This window comes from Athene noctua, chromosome Z (genome assembly GCF_965140245.1).
Source record: "Athene noctua chromosome Z, bAthNoc1.hap1.1, whole genome shotgun sequence".
Taxonomy (NCBI): domain Eukaryota; kingdom Metazoa; phylum Chordata; class Aves; order Strigiformes; family Strigidae; genus Athene; species Athene noctua.
In genome coordinates this window covers 20,924,397-20,940,483 of record NC_134077.1, presented here as the reverse complement: position 1 = coordinate 20,940,483, position 16,087 = coordinate 20,924,397, and the positions used below count along the sequence as shown (strand labels likewise).

At 41.0% G+C, this 16,087-nt stretch overlaps 1 protein-coding gene across 5 annotated transcripts in view; it reads left to right on the top strand.

Annotated features, from left to right (window-relative positions):
• MIER3 (MIER family member 3) overlaps positions 1-10,937 on the top strand; it is a 29,706-nt gene extending 18,769 nt beyond the window's left edge. For 4 of the 5 annotated variants that reach the window (XM_074931981.1, XM_074931979.1, XM_074931982.1 and 1 more), the window contains 4 exons: positions 4,445-4,539; positions 6,465-6,592; positions 6,776-6,921; positions 7,005-10,937. In XM_074931981.1, the coding sequence (XP_074788082.1) occupies positions 4,445-4,539; positions 6,465-6,592; positions 6,776-6,921; positions 7,005-7,462 (827 nt within the window). In that variant the 3' untranslated portion in view covers positions 7,463-10,937. The remainder of the gene's footprint in view (positions 1-4,444; positions 4,540-6,464; positions 6,593-6,775; positions 6,922-7,004) is intronic. The other variant, XM_074931980.1, reaches the window with a different exon arrangement.
• The last annotated feature ends 5,150 nt before the right edge of the window (positions 10,938-16,087 follow it).

The following is a 16,087-nucleotide window of genomic DNA, read 5'->3' as shown; positions in this document are numbered from 1 at the left end:
GAAGCTAATTACACACCAACTGAGAAGGAGATCCTGGCAGCGTACGAAGGAGTTCGGGCTGCCTCAGAAGTGGTCGGCACTGAAACACAGCTCCTCCTGGCACCCCGACTGCCGGTGCTGGGGTGGATGTTCAAAGGAAAGGCTTCCTCCACACATCATGCAACCGATGCCATGTGGAGTAAATGGGTTGCGTTGATAACACAACAGGCTCGAATAGGGAACCCCAGCAGCCCAGGGATACTAGAGGTGATTACGAACTGGCCAGAGAGCAAAGATTCTGGGATGTCACCAGAACAGGAGGTGACACGTGCTAAGGAGGCCCCACCATATAACGAGCTGCCGGATGAGGTGAAGCGATATGCCCTGTTCACTGATGGGTCTTGTCGCGTTGTGGGAAGACATCGACGGTGGAAGGCTGCTGTGTGGAGTCCCACACGACGGGTCACTGAAGCTGCTGAGGGACAGGGTGAATCGAGCCAGTTCGCAGAGGTGAAAGCCGTTCAGCTTGCTTTGGGTATTGCTGAGCGGGAAAAGTGGCCGAAGCTCTAGCTCTACACCAAGTCGTGGGCAGTGACGAATACCCTGTGGAAATGGCTGCAGCAATGGAACAGAACAACTGGCAACGTAAGGGTAAAACCATCTGGGCTGCTGAAGTGTGGCAGGACATTGCAGCCCGTGTGGAAAACCTCGTTGTGAAGGTGCGCCATGTGGATCCCCATGTACCCAAGAGTCGGGCCACTGATGAACATCGACACAACCAGCAGGCAGACCAAGCTGCTAAGGTTAGAGTGGCTCAGGTGGACTTGGACTGGCAGCACAAAGGTGAACTGTTCATAGCTCGGTGGGCCCATGAGACCTCGGGCCACCAAGGTAGAGATGCAACATACAGGTGGGCTCGAGATCGAGGGGTGGACCTCACCATTGACACCATTGCAGAGATCATCCACGGATGTGAGATGTGTGCTGCAATCAAACATGCCAAGCAGGTGAAGCCCCAGCGAAATGGAGAGCGATGGCTGAAATATAGATATGGAGAGGCCTGGCAGATCGACTACATCACACTGCCACAGACCCACCACAGGAAGCGCCACGTGCTCACAATGGTGGAAGTAACCACTGGATGGCTGGAAACTTACCCAGCGCCCCACGCCACCGCCCAGAACACCATCCTGGGCCTTGAAACCCAAGTCCTGTGGCGACACGGCACCCCAGAGAGAATTGAGTCAGACAACAGGACCCACTTCTGAAACAACCTCATAAATGCCTGGGCAGAAGAACACAGCATCGAGTGGGTCTACCATATCCCCTACCACGCACCAGCCTCTGGGAAGATCGAGCGCTACAATGGACTGTTAAACACCACATTGAAAGCACTGGGAGGTGGGACCTTCAAAGACTGGGACATGCATCTAGCAAAGGCCACCTGGCTAGTCAACACAAGAGGATCTGCCAGTTGAGCTGGCCCGGCTCAGTCGAAACCTCCACGTGCTGTAGATGGGGATAAAGTCCCTGTGGTGCCCATGAGGAATATGTTGGGAAAAATGGTCTGGTTTAGTCCTGCGCCAGGCAAAGGTAAAGGCAAACCCATCCACGGGATTGCTTTTGCCCAAGGACCTGGGTGTACCTGGTGGGTGATGCAGGACAATGGAGAGGTCCGATGCGTACCGCAGGGGGACTTGATTCTGGGTGAGAACATGCCATGAATTATTCTGTGCCTTTGTTAATTGTTGTTTTGATATTGTTAACTGCTAAATGGCAGCTGGACATGACACAGGTGGTATAGAATAAAGGGGTGGATTATGTCCTGGTTCAGCTAGGATAGGGTTAGGTTTCCCCAGCAGAGAGAGAGGGGGAAGGGCTCTCCAGCCGGGTTATTCATACCATGCTGGCGTCAGGTCCGGTGGGGCAGTGCGGGAAGCTTTCCTTTGTGGCTTTGGTCGCGGGGAGCACGCGGCAGGCTGGCTGTATCCATTGCAGTATAGCTTTTGTCTTGTTTACTGTTACTACTGTTTGTTGTTATTATCACTGTTGCTGTTGTTCAGATTGTTTATTACACTGTTGTATTAAATTTCTTCTTATTTTAACCGGGGGTTTGTGCCCTACTTGTGTCCGAGGGTGAGGGAGGCACAATGGCAATGTGGTCTCTGGTCCCGGCAGGGCTTAAAACTATCACAGTAACTAAAATAAAATATAATAACACTAATAGTAAAAATGTAATAATAGCAATGAAAAGGAATATAATAAGAGAGAAATAAAACCCAAGATAAAACAAGCGATGCACAGTGCAATTGCTCACCACCTGCTGACTGACACCCGAGCAGCAATCCACCCCCCAGGCAACTCCGCCCAGTTCATATACTGACCATGACGTTCTGTGTTACGGAATAAATATCCCTTGGGTAGTTCGGGTCAGCCGTCCCGGCCACGCTCCCTCCCATCTTCTTGAGCACCTGCTTGTTTTCAGAAAGCTGAACAATACTTAACTTAGGACAAGTGCTACTTAGCAACAACTAAAACACCACTGTGTTACCAACATGATTGTCACACTAAATCCAAAATGCAGCACTGTACCAGCTACTGGGAAGAAAATTAGCTATTTCAGCTGAAACCAGGAGATAGGGAATGATCCCTTACTCAAGTACACGCCTGGTCCCCAAAAGCCATCCTGATCTGACATCATAAGATCTCTTCCAGTTAAGGAGAAATGCCGGAGAGTTTCAGTCTTGCTTTTGCCAGGCTTCCGCCCATATTTTTTTGTGCGTATTAACCAGCTGAAGGGTGTCCATGGAGTGGTGTTTATGGTACTTTTCCAGTTGCTCCTTTGAGGTCTGACTCATATCTCAGCTTTAATAATAGGGGCTACCTTAAATTCTGATTCATGTAATTCACTCTCATCATTAAGTTCTTCATTGGGGTCCTCCCAAATACCTCAATACCAATCTTCTGGGGAAATTATTAGCTTATAAATTTTTATGGTATCTGGGGAGTTTGGGGGCCCGAGTTACTATGAGTTCTAGACCTTTCTGTATTTTTGTTTTTCCTCCCCAAGTTGTTTAAACAATTGGTCTATTTGCAGAGGTAACGGCATTTCTTGTCCTTTTCTTTGATCAACTTTCTCTTGTAGCATTCTTGTTTCTGGTTCTTCACATTCTTTATATGCAGCTTTTAAATACCTCTTCAAGACTTTGTATGTATTATTATCTTACCTTCACCATCTTTCAGTTTCCCTCTTACAAGGTTCTACTGTTCTTTTATCTTACTCCAGTTATCCTGCCTTTTAAGCATCTGGTCATCTTAAAAGTTCAGTGGAAGGTTAACTTCATGCCTCCATAAGTAGTCAGTGATTGAATCCACCAATTTTTGTAACAGGTGAATTATCAAGAGGAGTCATCATTACGAGGTTAACTGAAAGATTTTTATTAACGATTAAATGATCAAGTGATAATCAATTGTGAATTGTAATTGTGATAATTGAATAGTAATTAAACAGTGATTTAACAACAATATAATAATTGATAATTAGGCAGTGGTCAAACTACTACTTACTACACTTCTAATAGTTAAGCTATAGCTTGATACATGTACATGTCGCTAGCATAGTTTTAAGCTTATTGTAAAATGTCACTTACCTTGTTGCAGCCATCAGGTGCTTTGCAAGGGGTGTCTCAACCCTGACACGTAACCTTGAGAGGTGCCCCTTCCCTGCTCAAGGGGAGATAACTCTGTGCAGCCTGGTGCTGCACAGGAGAGCTCAGTGGGCTCAGGGCAATACAGATGTTTATAGCATAAAGTGACTGACTCATAGTCAACCCCCGCCTTTGGTGTATGTATAGGTGTGCAGCTCAAGCAGTTTTAGTCTTCTGATCCCAGCTCAGGCTGGTAATGTTAGCTCCTGTTAAGACATGACATAGTCTCCTTAATCTGTGAGAAACCTGGCACAGTTCTCACAGTTTGTACAGCAGAGTTGATCTCAGTCAGGCTTTCTTGGCAGTGATGGCTGAATCACAGTACTGCTCACTCAATCAGAGCAGGGTCATCCATCATAACAGGTTGTTCCTTCACTCTTTTTTCCAACAACCACTGTTCCTTGTATCCTATGTGAGAAGAAATATTAAGAAAAATTATCTCACACCTTGATGATGTTATCAAGCCTTGAATTTTTGAACCTATTAAGAAATACTAAATCAAATCTTTTAAGTGTCCTGTGCCCTCAAGGATAAAATATTTCATAAATTAAACTCTTCTGTGAGTCTTCATAAAGAAGAAGGTTAGATTTCAGGTAGGGTATCTGTACAGTAGAGGAAAGAACATGGATCTAAATAAATGAACTACTGGGTTTTTAAAATGCATTTGGATATTCATCCATTAGCAATAAATACTTTATTCTTTGCAAAAGGTTAGTGGGTGAAATCAAGCTTATCATGCTACTTTTATAATTGTCTAGAAGAGATGACAGCATGGACAGAAGAAGAATGCAGAAACTTTGAACATGCACTTCTGATTTATGGAAAAGACTTTCATCTCATACAGAAAAACAAGGTTAGTATTTTACGGTTAAATGGAAGAATTGGTAAATGAATCGATGCTGAAAATCTCTAAAAGCCATACATTTGTCAGAAGCCATGCAGAATAGTGAACTGAGAACCAACATACTAAAACCACCTTGGCATTTTTGTGTTAATTTTTTCTCGGGTGTTACTGGAAAAGCTAAGCATTGCAAGATGAGTCAGTGTGTTATCTCTGAAATTGATTTATGTTGACATTACTTCCATTTATGCATTTATAGTATAATTTAGTTTAAATGTATGCCTCTCCTAGAAGTACAGTATTTCCATACCATGGTTGGGGGCAGGGAGGGAGCATCTTTACTGATTTTTGTAACTAAGAAAATGTAAGTTTACAGAAACAGTCTTAGCTCTTTGTGTTTTCAGGAGTGTAGTCATCCATCAGTACTCTTTTCTGGCCAGCACTAATCTTGATCTGGATTGCCTCTGATTGACTCTGCTGTGCCTGAAGAAGAGGGATTTTTAATTTTTTTCATCAAAAAGCAACAGTTGACAATATGGATGTTTCCGGATGTTCTGTGTATCTCCTTTGATACAACCTTGAAGGTGTTTTTCTTTAGGAGTTTTGTGGGTTTTTGTATTTCAGGTAAACTTTATAGGGTTGTGGTTGTTGTTCAGCAACAGTCAGCTACTCGTGCTCGATACTGGGTTTAACCTGTCCTAAACAATACTTGAGTGGTTCAGGTTTCAAATGGACCTTACCAAGAAACAGTAATTAATCAGAGATGCAAGGAAATAATTTTAAAATATATGTTTTCCAAGGTGGAACAAAGTACATGGGTTGATGTATCTGTAGAACAGAATTTGTCTAAGAAATCCACTGGGGTTTTTTCCAAGTAGGTAAATGCCAGAAAGTTCAGGGAAAGTTCTGGGATCCAGCATAAACTGATGTCGCTTCTATATGGAAGGTATTGGCTAGACAAGATTTAGTGCATGGAAAAATTTGACAAGAGATGTTTTCTTACCACTCCAAAGCATTGTTAACTGATACTATATATACTAGCATATGGACATGTGTTCATTTCCTCCTCTGCCTAGTATGTTTGTGTCTAAACTAGCAAGGCTTACTACTACACTCAAGGCATTTTGGATTTGCCTCTGATGCTTCTGTAAGTTTGATTAAGCTCAGGTATTGTTTACTGCCAGACTGTATCTGGATAAAGTTGTGTATTCTAGTTGTAAAACTTAAACTAGAACAGTGGGCTGCTGCTGATGTGAACTTTTACTGCATCGAAAAATGGATATGGTTTATAAGAACATAGGTAGAAGTAATGACTTTTTCTCTAAGAATGTGACTTCACATAGTAACATCCATTTTGGGAAAAGATATAAAAAGTTAACATAGATCAAAGTGAGCCGTTTGAATCCTTTATACCTTGTAGTCAACAAGAGTACAAATTTATTTTGTTATTTAAGCATTTACTTTTGTGATTATCTGTTGTCAAAGCCTCCACAGTTCTGGACTTTCCCAGAAGGAATAAGTACCCAAAGTCTTTTCTGCTTCACTTCTCTTGGGTCATTGATTTGCTCAGCTTTCTCGATCTTGAGAGAGCTATCTTGTAGTTTAAAAAATTGTGTTATATATATATATATATATATATATATATATATTTTTATATATATATATATTTATATATATATATATATATATATAAATGCTTCAAATGTAGATATATTTTCAATCTGGTTTTTAAAAAGCCAGTCTACTGCATACAGTAGAACGAATGTAATATTTACTTGAAACTGTAGATCTCTTTGAAGTCTCCTAATTTAATTGGTTTATTCCAGATACAATAAACCTAACAATAAAACTAACAATATTGCAGGAATGTGAATTGGGGAGATGACGAAACATGAGTCTTTGCATTAATCTTGTCAATTCTGCTTGCCATCTTTTAGGTAAGAACCAGAACTGTTGCTGAGTGTGTGGCTTTCTATTACATGTGGAAGAAGTCAGAACGTTATGATTACTTTGCTCAGCAAACAAGATTTGGAAAGAAGAGGTACAACCATCATCCGGGAGTCACGTAAGTAAAACATGCTTGAAATATGTTCTCTGTTGTAAATTTTAAATATAGAAGATTTAGTTTTTTCACTTCTGTCATTGCAGTGTAATGCCGTAGTGGCTATGGCAACTGAAATTAATCCATCATCATTTCTAGGCCTTGTTTTCTGGTTAAATAATACATTATGGATGCAATATTCTTTAGGGACTACATGGATCGGTTGGTAGATGAAGCAGAAGCGCTTGGTGGAGCAGTGCATTCTTCAGCCTTAACATCTAATAGTCGAACAGAAACCATTCCTGATCAACAGCTAAGCATTCTGAACTCTATCACTGCCAATGAGTTGACAGGTAAATCAAGACAAAAAAACCCCTTTTTGTTGTAACTATGCAAACAACTATTTCATTTGCATTTGTGTTCATCTTTTTTCCAGCATTGACAAACAGTGTAGCTACAGTCTGCCACACTTCAGATGTGAACTGCCTGGATGATGCCTTTTCTCCTATGGACAGCTTACCCCGCGCACCAGTTAATCACGTGCCTGTTGGAACAGAAGAATTGCTTAACTTGCCTAGCAATGGTGAAAGTGATTGTTTTAATTTATTTGAGACTGGCTTTTATCATTCAGAGCTAAACCCAATGAACATGTGCAGTGAGGAGACAGAAAGACCTGCGAAGAGATTGAAAATGGGAATTGCTGTCCCAGAATCTTTCATGAATGATGTCTCTGTAAATAACCTTGGTGTGGACTTTGAGAACCATACACACCATATTACCAGTGCCAAAATGGCTGTTTCAGTGGCTGACTTCAGCAGTCTATCTGCAAATGAGACAAATGGTTTTATCAGTACCCACACTCTTCACCAACATGCTGCCCTTCACTCAGAATGACTGTGGAAAACTGAACAAACAGTTGGTACTTTATGCAGTAGTAGTAAACTTGATGGGAGTTATCAGGTTTGCTTAGTCTTTCACTGGAAGTTTGAACTTTATGACATCAGTGATGTCTTTGTATGTATAGAACTATATCTTGATTTATCAAGAGTAATTTCTTTTTTCAGTCCATAGATGTGGAAATGTCGTAGGATGTTCGGCAGAGTTTGGGACTAAGAGAACTCTGTGGTGCAGCTTTAAGCTCTGCTTCAATTTTTTTTAAAGCCTGTAGACAGAGGCCACCATTTCAAAACCAGCAGAGAAGTTCTGAACGAATTGGAGTGGCTTTTTAGTCTAAGTTACTTTTGCCGTAACGGATGCAGTGGAATAACAATGTTTACAGGTACCGATCCTGATCCCTGCTCAATGTAGCATTTTTTTTTTTCTTATAAAGGCAGGGATGGGTTTCTTTAATTTAAACTGCACAAACATACAAGGATGTTTTTTAAATGGAACCTTCTCTCATGTGATACTAAACTAGAGCACTTCCGTTTACAAAAACAGCAAGTTCATCTTGGTGGAAGCTAGCACAAGGGACTTAACATGAATAAAGTGTGAAGATCTGTACTTCGATGCTGTTGCAAAATTATAGGCCATGGCTACTTTACACAGAAGTAATTATGCTGCCATAATTGTCTGTGTACTTTAAATTTACTTACTTGCTTAAACAGATGCGTTTTAGGCTATATTGCATTTGGATAGGTTTTGTCCACAACTTTGAAGAGTAATGTAATTCTAAGAGTAATGTAACCTTAATTTTCCTAAGGCAGCTGGTGTTGTATAAAGCTACAGTCTGCACAATTTAGGATTTACCACTAAACAAACAGCATTTGGAAGACAAATTATTTGGAGCACTGCAGTTCAAAGTGTTAGAGTTTTGAGGGACTATCTAGTTTATATAGGAATGGTAGAACCTTGAATTATGTGCTTGAAGGTTTTCCTTTAGTGTGGATTGCATTTATTTGTTTTGGCAAGTCATTGGCTCAAAAATGGCATTTCACTACCTTAGTGAAATAGGAAAGGATGAGTAAAAATGTTTCCCGTAAAAGCAACTGTTTAACTTCAGTAAATTTTTCATTTTGAACATTGAGTGCAATTTAGCCATCCAGGAAATTTGTCTTGCAAACATTTGTTCTAATTCTTACAGAAGAGTCAAAACCAAACATAGTATTGGCTTGTAACCTGTTGTAGCATACAAATTGCAGGGTTTTATAATGAACCTTATAATCTGAACCTTATTTCAGTAGGGATTACCCTTTTCCCTCCATACTTTTTCTTCGCACTGTTTGTGTTACAAATTTAATTGCCACTAATTTGTTTTCATTCTTCAAGTGCTTAAGTTTGTGTTGTTAATATTTGTAATGGTTGCTTCAAGGTTATGCTGAGTAATTACAAAGTAGTGACTTGAATATTTGAAAGGGAAGAGGGTACTTACTGTGCATACTGTGAACTGCATTGACATCCTGAGTTTTGGGTGCAGCGTATGGAGTTTTCTTTACAGCATTATAATGAAGATTACTTTGAAGTGTTTACGTGATAGTACGTTTACCATATTAAAAACAAATTATTTTAACAGAGTGGACAAAAGTAGACATGATTTTGTAATCAGTTCTTAACTCACACTTCTGAAATACGTAACTTTAGTAAGTACACAGTAAGTATCAGGTAGCCTTGGCCCTGTGTTGTACTCTTGACAGTTTTTAGCCAAGTTGTCAGTTTCTTGTTGCTGTGTTTTGTGCTGAACTTTGTACCTTCTTTCTTTTGTTTATGAATCAACACATTTTATGTAATTTTGTAAAATACTGGCCATAATCTTCCATTGTTATACATTCAAGTTTATCTATGGGTTTACAGTGAGTGGCTGGTCTGTATAAAAATCATTATTACAAAGATGACTGAATGCTTATACCAGTTGCACTTAAATGAACATGCCCATTCTCATTAGCTGATGCAGTAATATATTCAGTTTATCTATGCATTGCTGGGCTCTTAATGTAGACAGACACTTGTCTAAGGTTTGGGTTGTCAGCAAGTTGAATGGACACTTTAGTTATTTAATAAAGACTTTTGACCAAAATTCAGAAAATGATATGAGAGAAAAATTAATTCCGGCTAGTCTAATAGATGCTGATCTTATTTAGCCTGTGGGCTAGCTAGCTGGTATCGTTTACTTTTAATTCCTTGTTAAAATGAGGCAATAATTTGCAAGATTTTGTAAATATGTAAATTCTTCATATCTTTTTAGATCTCTATTTCAATATTTTCTGACTACTTCTGTGTATAGTAACATTTTTGTGCATGCTTGATGTGACATTCATAAATTTGTACCACTATGACTTTACCCATGTAAAATAGTTATTTATTGAACTTTTCTTTTAAAAGCTGGACTTACTTATTTTTCTCTCAGTTTAAACATTTAAATGAAGAACTTGTTACTGTTTATTAAAAGAATTGCGTTTTGAAAGTCAGCATGAAGATAACTGAATTTCTACCATATGAAGAAATTACATTGCCTTGTTTCTTAGATGGTGAAGCACAATTCTTATAACAAACTGTGATGAATTCTTTGTCCATTGCTACACTTTTTCTTCAATACAAGCAAACCAAAAAATCCATAATGGGCAATTGCAGTGTTGGTAAATGTATCCTTTTTATGTACAGGGAATTGGAAGAGGGTAGCTGATTCATTTAGAAGTGTAACTGGTGCTGTGATTATAGCAATACTTTTACTTTGGTTAGTCATATGTCATCTTCTCATGCTAGTTTTCTAAATGTTTAGTTTTCCCCTTGTCATGGTCAACTGCTGAATTTACTTGAAGGATGTACAATACTGTATGAAGAATACTAAATTGTGTAAAATTAGGTCAACGAATTGTGCAATTGTTTCCTGTTTTTAATTTTTAAAACTGAGGGTCAAAAATATAGGAAAACTTCAGATCAAGTAGAACATAGTGTTAATGCTTAATTTAACCAAAGTCTCTAGTGAATATTTCAACTTTGAATGTAAACTAATGGATAAACTGACTAACAGGGACACTATTTGCCCAGCATTACAAGCACATTGTCTACAGACAGGGAAACTAAATACAGTAATTTATAAAATAATGACAAGGTTACTATTTTTTTTACTCCTGTTTTTCACTGAAAGAAGGAGGAGGATACTATCAGTTGTAAAATACAGTAGGAATTACTATAGTCTTCCTAATAAAAGAGATTCCAGTTATTCTCAGTTCAGAGTAAGTACCCTGTGCATAACAACAAATCTAGTGACAATCGGAACATGTTTTAGTATCAGATGTTCAAGAGGAAGTCGCTGTTGTTGCATTGGTTTTAATATTTGTACATAAACACTGATTTTTTTGAGCATTATTTTGTATTTGTTGTACTTTAATACCTGGTGTACAGTTCCAGAAATAAATGTCTGGAAACCTTTCTTTACTTGTAAAGCTTTTGATGCATCTACACTATGTTTGCTACTTCATTTTCAGAAATATTTAGCAGTTCCTCTGAACCCATTTTAAGAACCAGGTACCGCTAAAGTGCGCGCTACCATGCTACCTAATGCTACATAGAGAAGAGTGAGAAATGCAGCATGCAGTAGTGCAGGTAAAATTGTAAGTAGGGATTTCCCTCAAACATTAAAACATAGCTTAAGTATAGCAAAATCTTAAATGGGACTTAACTTCAGAGTAATGTATTGTAGCAGTGTGACTCAGTATTCAAACTACATGGTGAGCTGTGGGGAATATGTTCCTGTTCCCTGGTGTAAGAAAACTTGCCCAAATCCTTAATCTTCATGTCAAGTTAAATTACAGGTGTTAATATAAAAATTTTACCCTGCTTAGGCCTTAATGCTGAAGTTAAACTATTTGAAATGCTTATTGTCTTGATTTTCCTTTCCCTCAAGAACATGAACATTAACCTTGGACCCTGAAAATCACCACATTACTTCTAAGATCTTGCATGCCAATTCTCTCAAAGGCCAGAATTAGCGCTGTGCTTTCCTATGCCCAGCATGCTTGTTTCTGCAATGGCTGGAACAACAAGATTATGGTAAATAAATACTAATTATTTTTTTAATTAGATAGGAATGAAAGCTGATACAATTCTGAACCGCAAAAATTGTAATTTGCCAAGTAATGTAATGAGCTTTGCTTCCCCTGATGAAGAGATTCAAGGTAAGTGTCTTTGGAGTGATGGCTAATAAAAGGTACAAACCAAAACACCTATCCAAAACTCTTTGGTGTCAAGCTGCACCTCCCTTTTTCTAGTTGTTTAGCATAAAGATCAATGTTAGAACAAACTAATGACTGACCCCATTTAGTCCCTTCTTGTTTTGATGTAATTGTTAGCCTTGCAATGCTGTAGTCTTAAAAATGGTTCTAATTAGTATATGTATATGTAACATAAATCTCTCCCCCCAACTCAGTAGTTACTTTAACTACTTATATTTCCATTAAAATAATCTCAGGACACATGCGCTTCTACCACTAGAAAGATAAGCAGCCCCTGATGTCCTTGTGGTACTTGCCTATTCAGTGCCTAAGACCTTGTTTCGTCCAGAAAATGCAAGGCAGCAAAGACTAGAAGCATAAACCTTAACGATCAGCGTGTTAAAAACTTGTCAGTTCTTGGATTTCTCTTTCCTCTCTGAAGGAAAAGTAATCTAGACCTCCCAACAAATCTTGGCCCTCCAATATGGGAGGAAGCCAGGATGCCTCAGCAGAAACACGCTCTCCTGCTGCCTTTGTGCTATGCTGAAGCTGTGGGCCTCGTCCTGCCCTGCAGCGTGCCTGCTTATCCACCTTCCTTTGCCTTAGCAATGGCATATGTCCACCTGCTCTGCAAACAGATTTGATGCAGTTCATTAACTTGGCGGAAGAATATCGTTCCCTTCCGCTGCAGCTCCTGACTTTTTCTCTGTTGCCAGGTGAGCCCCAGAACTATCGGGGGAAGGAGCCAGGGAGTGGAGCAGAGCAGCCCAGCAGGCAACTAGGAGCTGTCTGGTTAAGTACAGCATTGCCTTTATACCCAAAATAAAAGTGTCTTAAAGCATGGCTTCATAAGAACGAGGGACTCAAATTAGCAACTCACAGCCACCGCCTATAGGCTTCTGGCTGGCTCACTTGCTCTGGCCCTTCTATTAGCTGTTTCAGCTCCCTGCACTAGCAGAAAACAAGTGAGAAAACTGGGGGTTTGTGGTGGTGGTGCTACCACGTCAGATCAGCTCATGGTAGGGTCTGAAGAGAAGTGGCCAGAAAGGAATGGTGGCTTTGAGAGCAAGGGAGGAGGGATGGGTGAGCAGCAGCATTTACACACACTCACACCTTTCCCTGTCTCCTCATACTAGGGTGCCATGGCAGTCACCTGGGGAACTGTAGCCCCTACACCAGTCCCACATAGGTATATACATTTACTTGTATAGAGACACACCTGTGTATATGTATGAAGATATGCACATATGTATGAATATATATCCACAGACACATACCCTTTAGTAGTTTAACAGACTATGTTTTTCAGTGCCTGAAAAACTCATTCTCAGTCCTTTCAAATCAGAGCACCACAGCAGGGAGATGATGTTTGCCTTAGTCAGACTCTCCATGGCCACACACAGTGGTGATGGATAAAACAGCTCCAGAGAGAAGCTGTGAGGGAAGGGTGGCCTCCAAGCTGCCACCAGTTGCCCCCAGCCCAGCCCTTCAGGGTGGACACCCCATGTGGACAGGCATTTCAAACACAAGTGTGCTAACCAGGAAAGCTGACACAGGCTTATTTTATGTCCACCTGCTCTAAATCCTACTGGTGATACTTCAGAATCTCGATTACTGGGTACTTCAGTAGCTTGCTTAAGAATTGCTTTTTTGAAGTGAGTTTCTGATTCTTGTGCTGATGCCTTGCAGCTCCGTTCCCCAGCAGACATGTCCTCCCCTGCTGTGGGCCATCTCTCTATTCTTCCTGGGAGTCTGCAGCACCCCTGCAAAGCTTGTCAGCTCGTCTCTTGATCTTTCAAGCATGTCTGTTCCTGCATGCTGAATCAGCAGGGATTCCAGTTAACAATTTAACCTCCTGGAGAAAACAGCTGAGACTGTTATCACCAGCTTCGTCTCTTAGGCTAAGAAGTCAAAAGTCAGACCCTTGCAGACAAATTTTTTTCAGAAGAGCATGGTGAGAGCAACTGGGTGTCTCTTGATGCAATCACCTCCTTTATTCCAAAATCTAATTTCACCATCTGAGCAGCAGCAGCTGGCCCTCAGCATTTCCAAATAAATACTTGCAGTGTGAAGGGCTCCATCTTCCTGCTCCTGCTGAGGAGACCCATGGATTCAGCCCAGCCTGCTCATCTTCTCAGCCTTTCAACCCTCCACAAGTTGTCAAGTTGCACTCCAGTGCCTGCAATCAGGGGACTCCCCCACTAGCAGCACCACAACATTGTACCATACAGACAAGAAGTTAAGACAAATCCAGGAAAAATAAGCCTAGAATGCTATGCAGTGGTGAACCGTTCCTTTTTCCTCATGCTGTCCTGGTTTTGCTTGTGTTGGTGTGGTGGGTTGACCCTGGCTGGATGCTAGATGCCCACCAAACCACTCTATCACTCCCTCCTCAGCAGGATGGGGAGGAGAAAATAAGATAAAAAAGATCTCGGGGGCTGAGATAAAAGCAGTTTAATAAAGGAAAATCAAAGGCCATGCAGAAGCAAAATAAACCAAACATACCCCCTTTCCCTCAGCAGGTGATGTCCAGCCACTGCCTGGGAATCAGGGCCTCAGTATGCATAGTGGCTGGTCCAGAACACCTTAATAACGAATGCCCCCTCCCCTCCTCCTTTCTGTTCACTTTATGGCTGAGCGTGACATCATATGGTAGGTCTTGAGTCAGCCTGGGACAGCTGTCCTGGCTATGGCCCCCTGCTTTCATACTCCCGGCCCACCGGCCTTTGAGGATGAGGGGTTGCAGAGACAGCCCTGAGGCCGCTGGAGCACTGTGGCTCAGCAAAAGCCAAACACCCACCACACAGCACAGCCCTGCGAAGACCCCTGCCAGGAAAGCCATCTCCATGCCCCCTCCGGCCCCAGACCCTCACTGCGGATCCCAGACAGCACATCACAGCTGGCAACAGGTTTAAAAATATAAATTCTCTCCTGAATTAGAATGATATTTGAACACATGCAGACTATGGGTCTGCATCAGGGAGAAGGACCTTGTGTATATGGCCTATCAGTAATTGAAACTACCTTAAATTTTGATTTTCCTTTCTGTTGCATTTAAGGTAACAAATTAATTTTTAATTAATTGTGTTCTAGCGGGTCCTCAGAGATTAGAGGGGCTAGGGGCAGCTGGACTTACCTCTTAAGAGGTATGCCAATTATGGCTGTGACTACAGGCCTGACACCAGATGCACAAACAGCCCATGTGCTGTAGGTCTGGATGCATTCAAGACAAGCAGTTAGGTTCATAAATAGTAGATTTATTCTTATGCAACATCTACAGATTCTTTGAGATTGCCTATGATGAATGCACAAACTGCAGGTTGGCTATGTAGCACCACACACAAAAAGAACAATTGCAATCACACACTTAATTCCTGGGTAATCACTCAGCTAGCGGAGGGCCCAAATCTTAGCAAAAGGCATCCTTTCTGCGGGGGGCAAGGAGCACAAACCCATCGATCTGTCCCTCTGATTTGGTATCAAATTATTGTCCCTCCGAGTTAGATACAAACTCGGGGTAGTATTTCTCTAAGTATGTATGTGTGAGTGGGTGGGACTGTGGTCAAGCCATTGTTTCTTGAGTAACGACCGAGCACATTCCTTGGTGCAAGGTGTGCAATGTTTTTTGTGGGAAAATAAGGTCTGCAGACTACTGCAAAACAGTCCTTGAGAGAAGAGGAAGGGCAGGAGATAAATCTGTATAGTAGTGTCAAATGTTCCTTGAGAAAAGTGGAAGAACAGGACTGCGCAGCCTCCACCTTGCTTTGCATTCCTCCTTGGTGCCATGGCAACACAAATCACTGGATCTTCATCCTGTCTTGTGTTTGTTCTGGGCACCATGTGTTAAGGAAATGTGTGGTTTGCATTTTTTTTCACTGTTTTGCTTTTCTCACACTTCTAACACTTTCCTTCTTCTACCACCACGTGTACAAGCATATAGAGGCAGAGTTAGCCAAGCCACTCACTATTTTTAGGGAATTCCAATGAAAATCACTCAGGCAAATCATCTTTCAAGAGAGATTGTAATTACTGTAATGAATAATTTATTAACAAACCATATATAGATTGCATAAAGAATTTTACTGCACTTCATATTGCACACGACCTCTGAAATCACGTCAGAATGCATCCTCCCCTCAGGCACTAGTGGTGTCAGCTTGGTGGTAATGAATGGGGAGGCACACAGGGAATTAAGAGTGACTTCCACCTTTAATGAAGAGGTAGGAATCTAAAGACTACAAGGAAAGTCTGATATACCTGAAACCCTCTCACAAGCTGTAGAACTTTACAGGATCATTATTTCTATTCTTCCATTTTCCCTTCTGTTCAGTCCCTGTGTTGTGCTGCTTCTTGCTCAGAAGTGCCACCT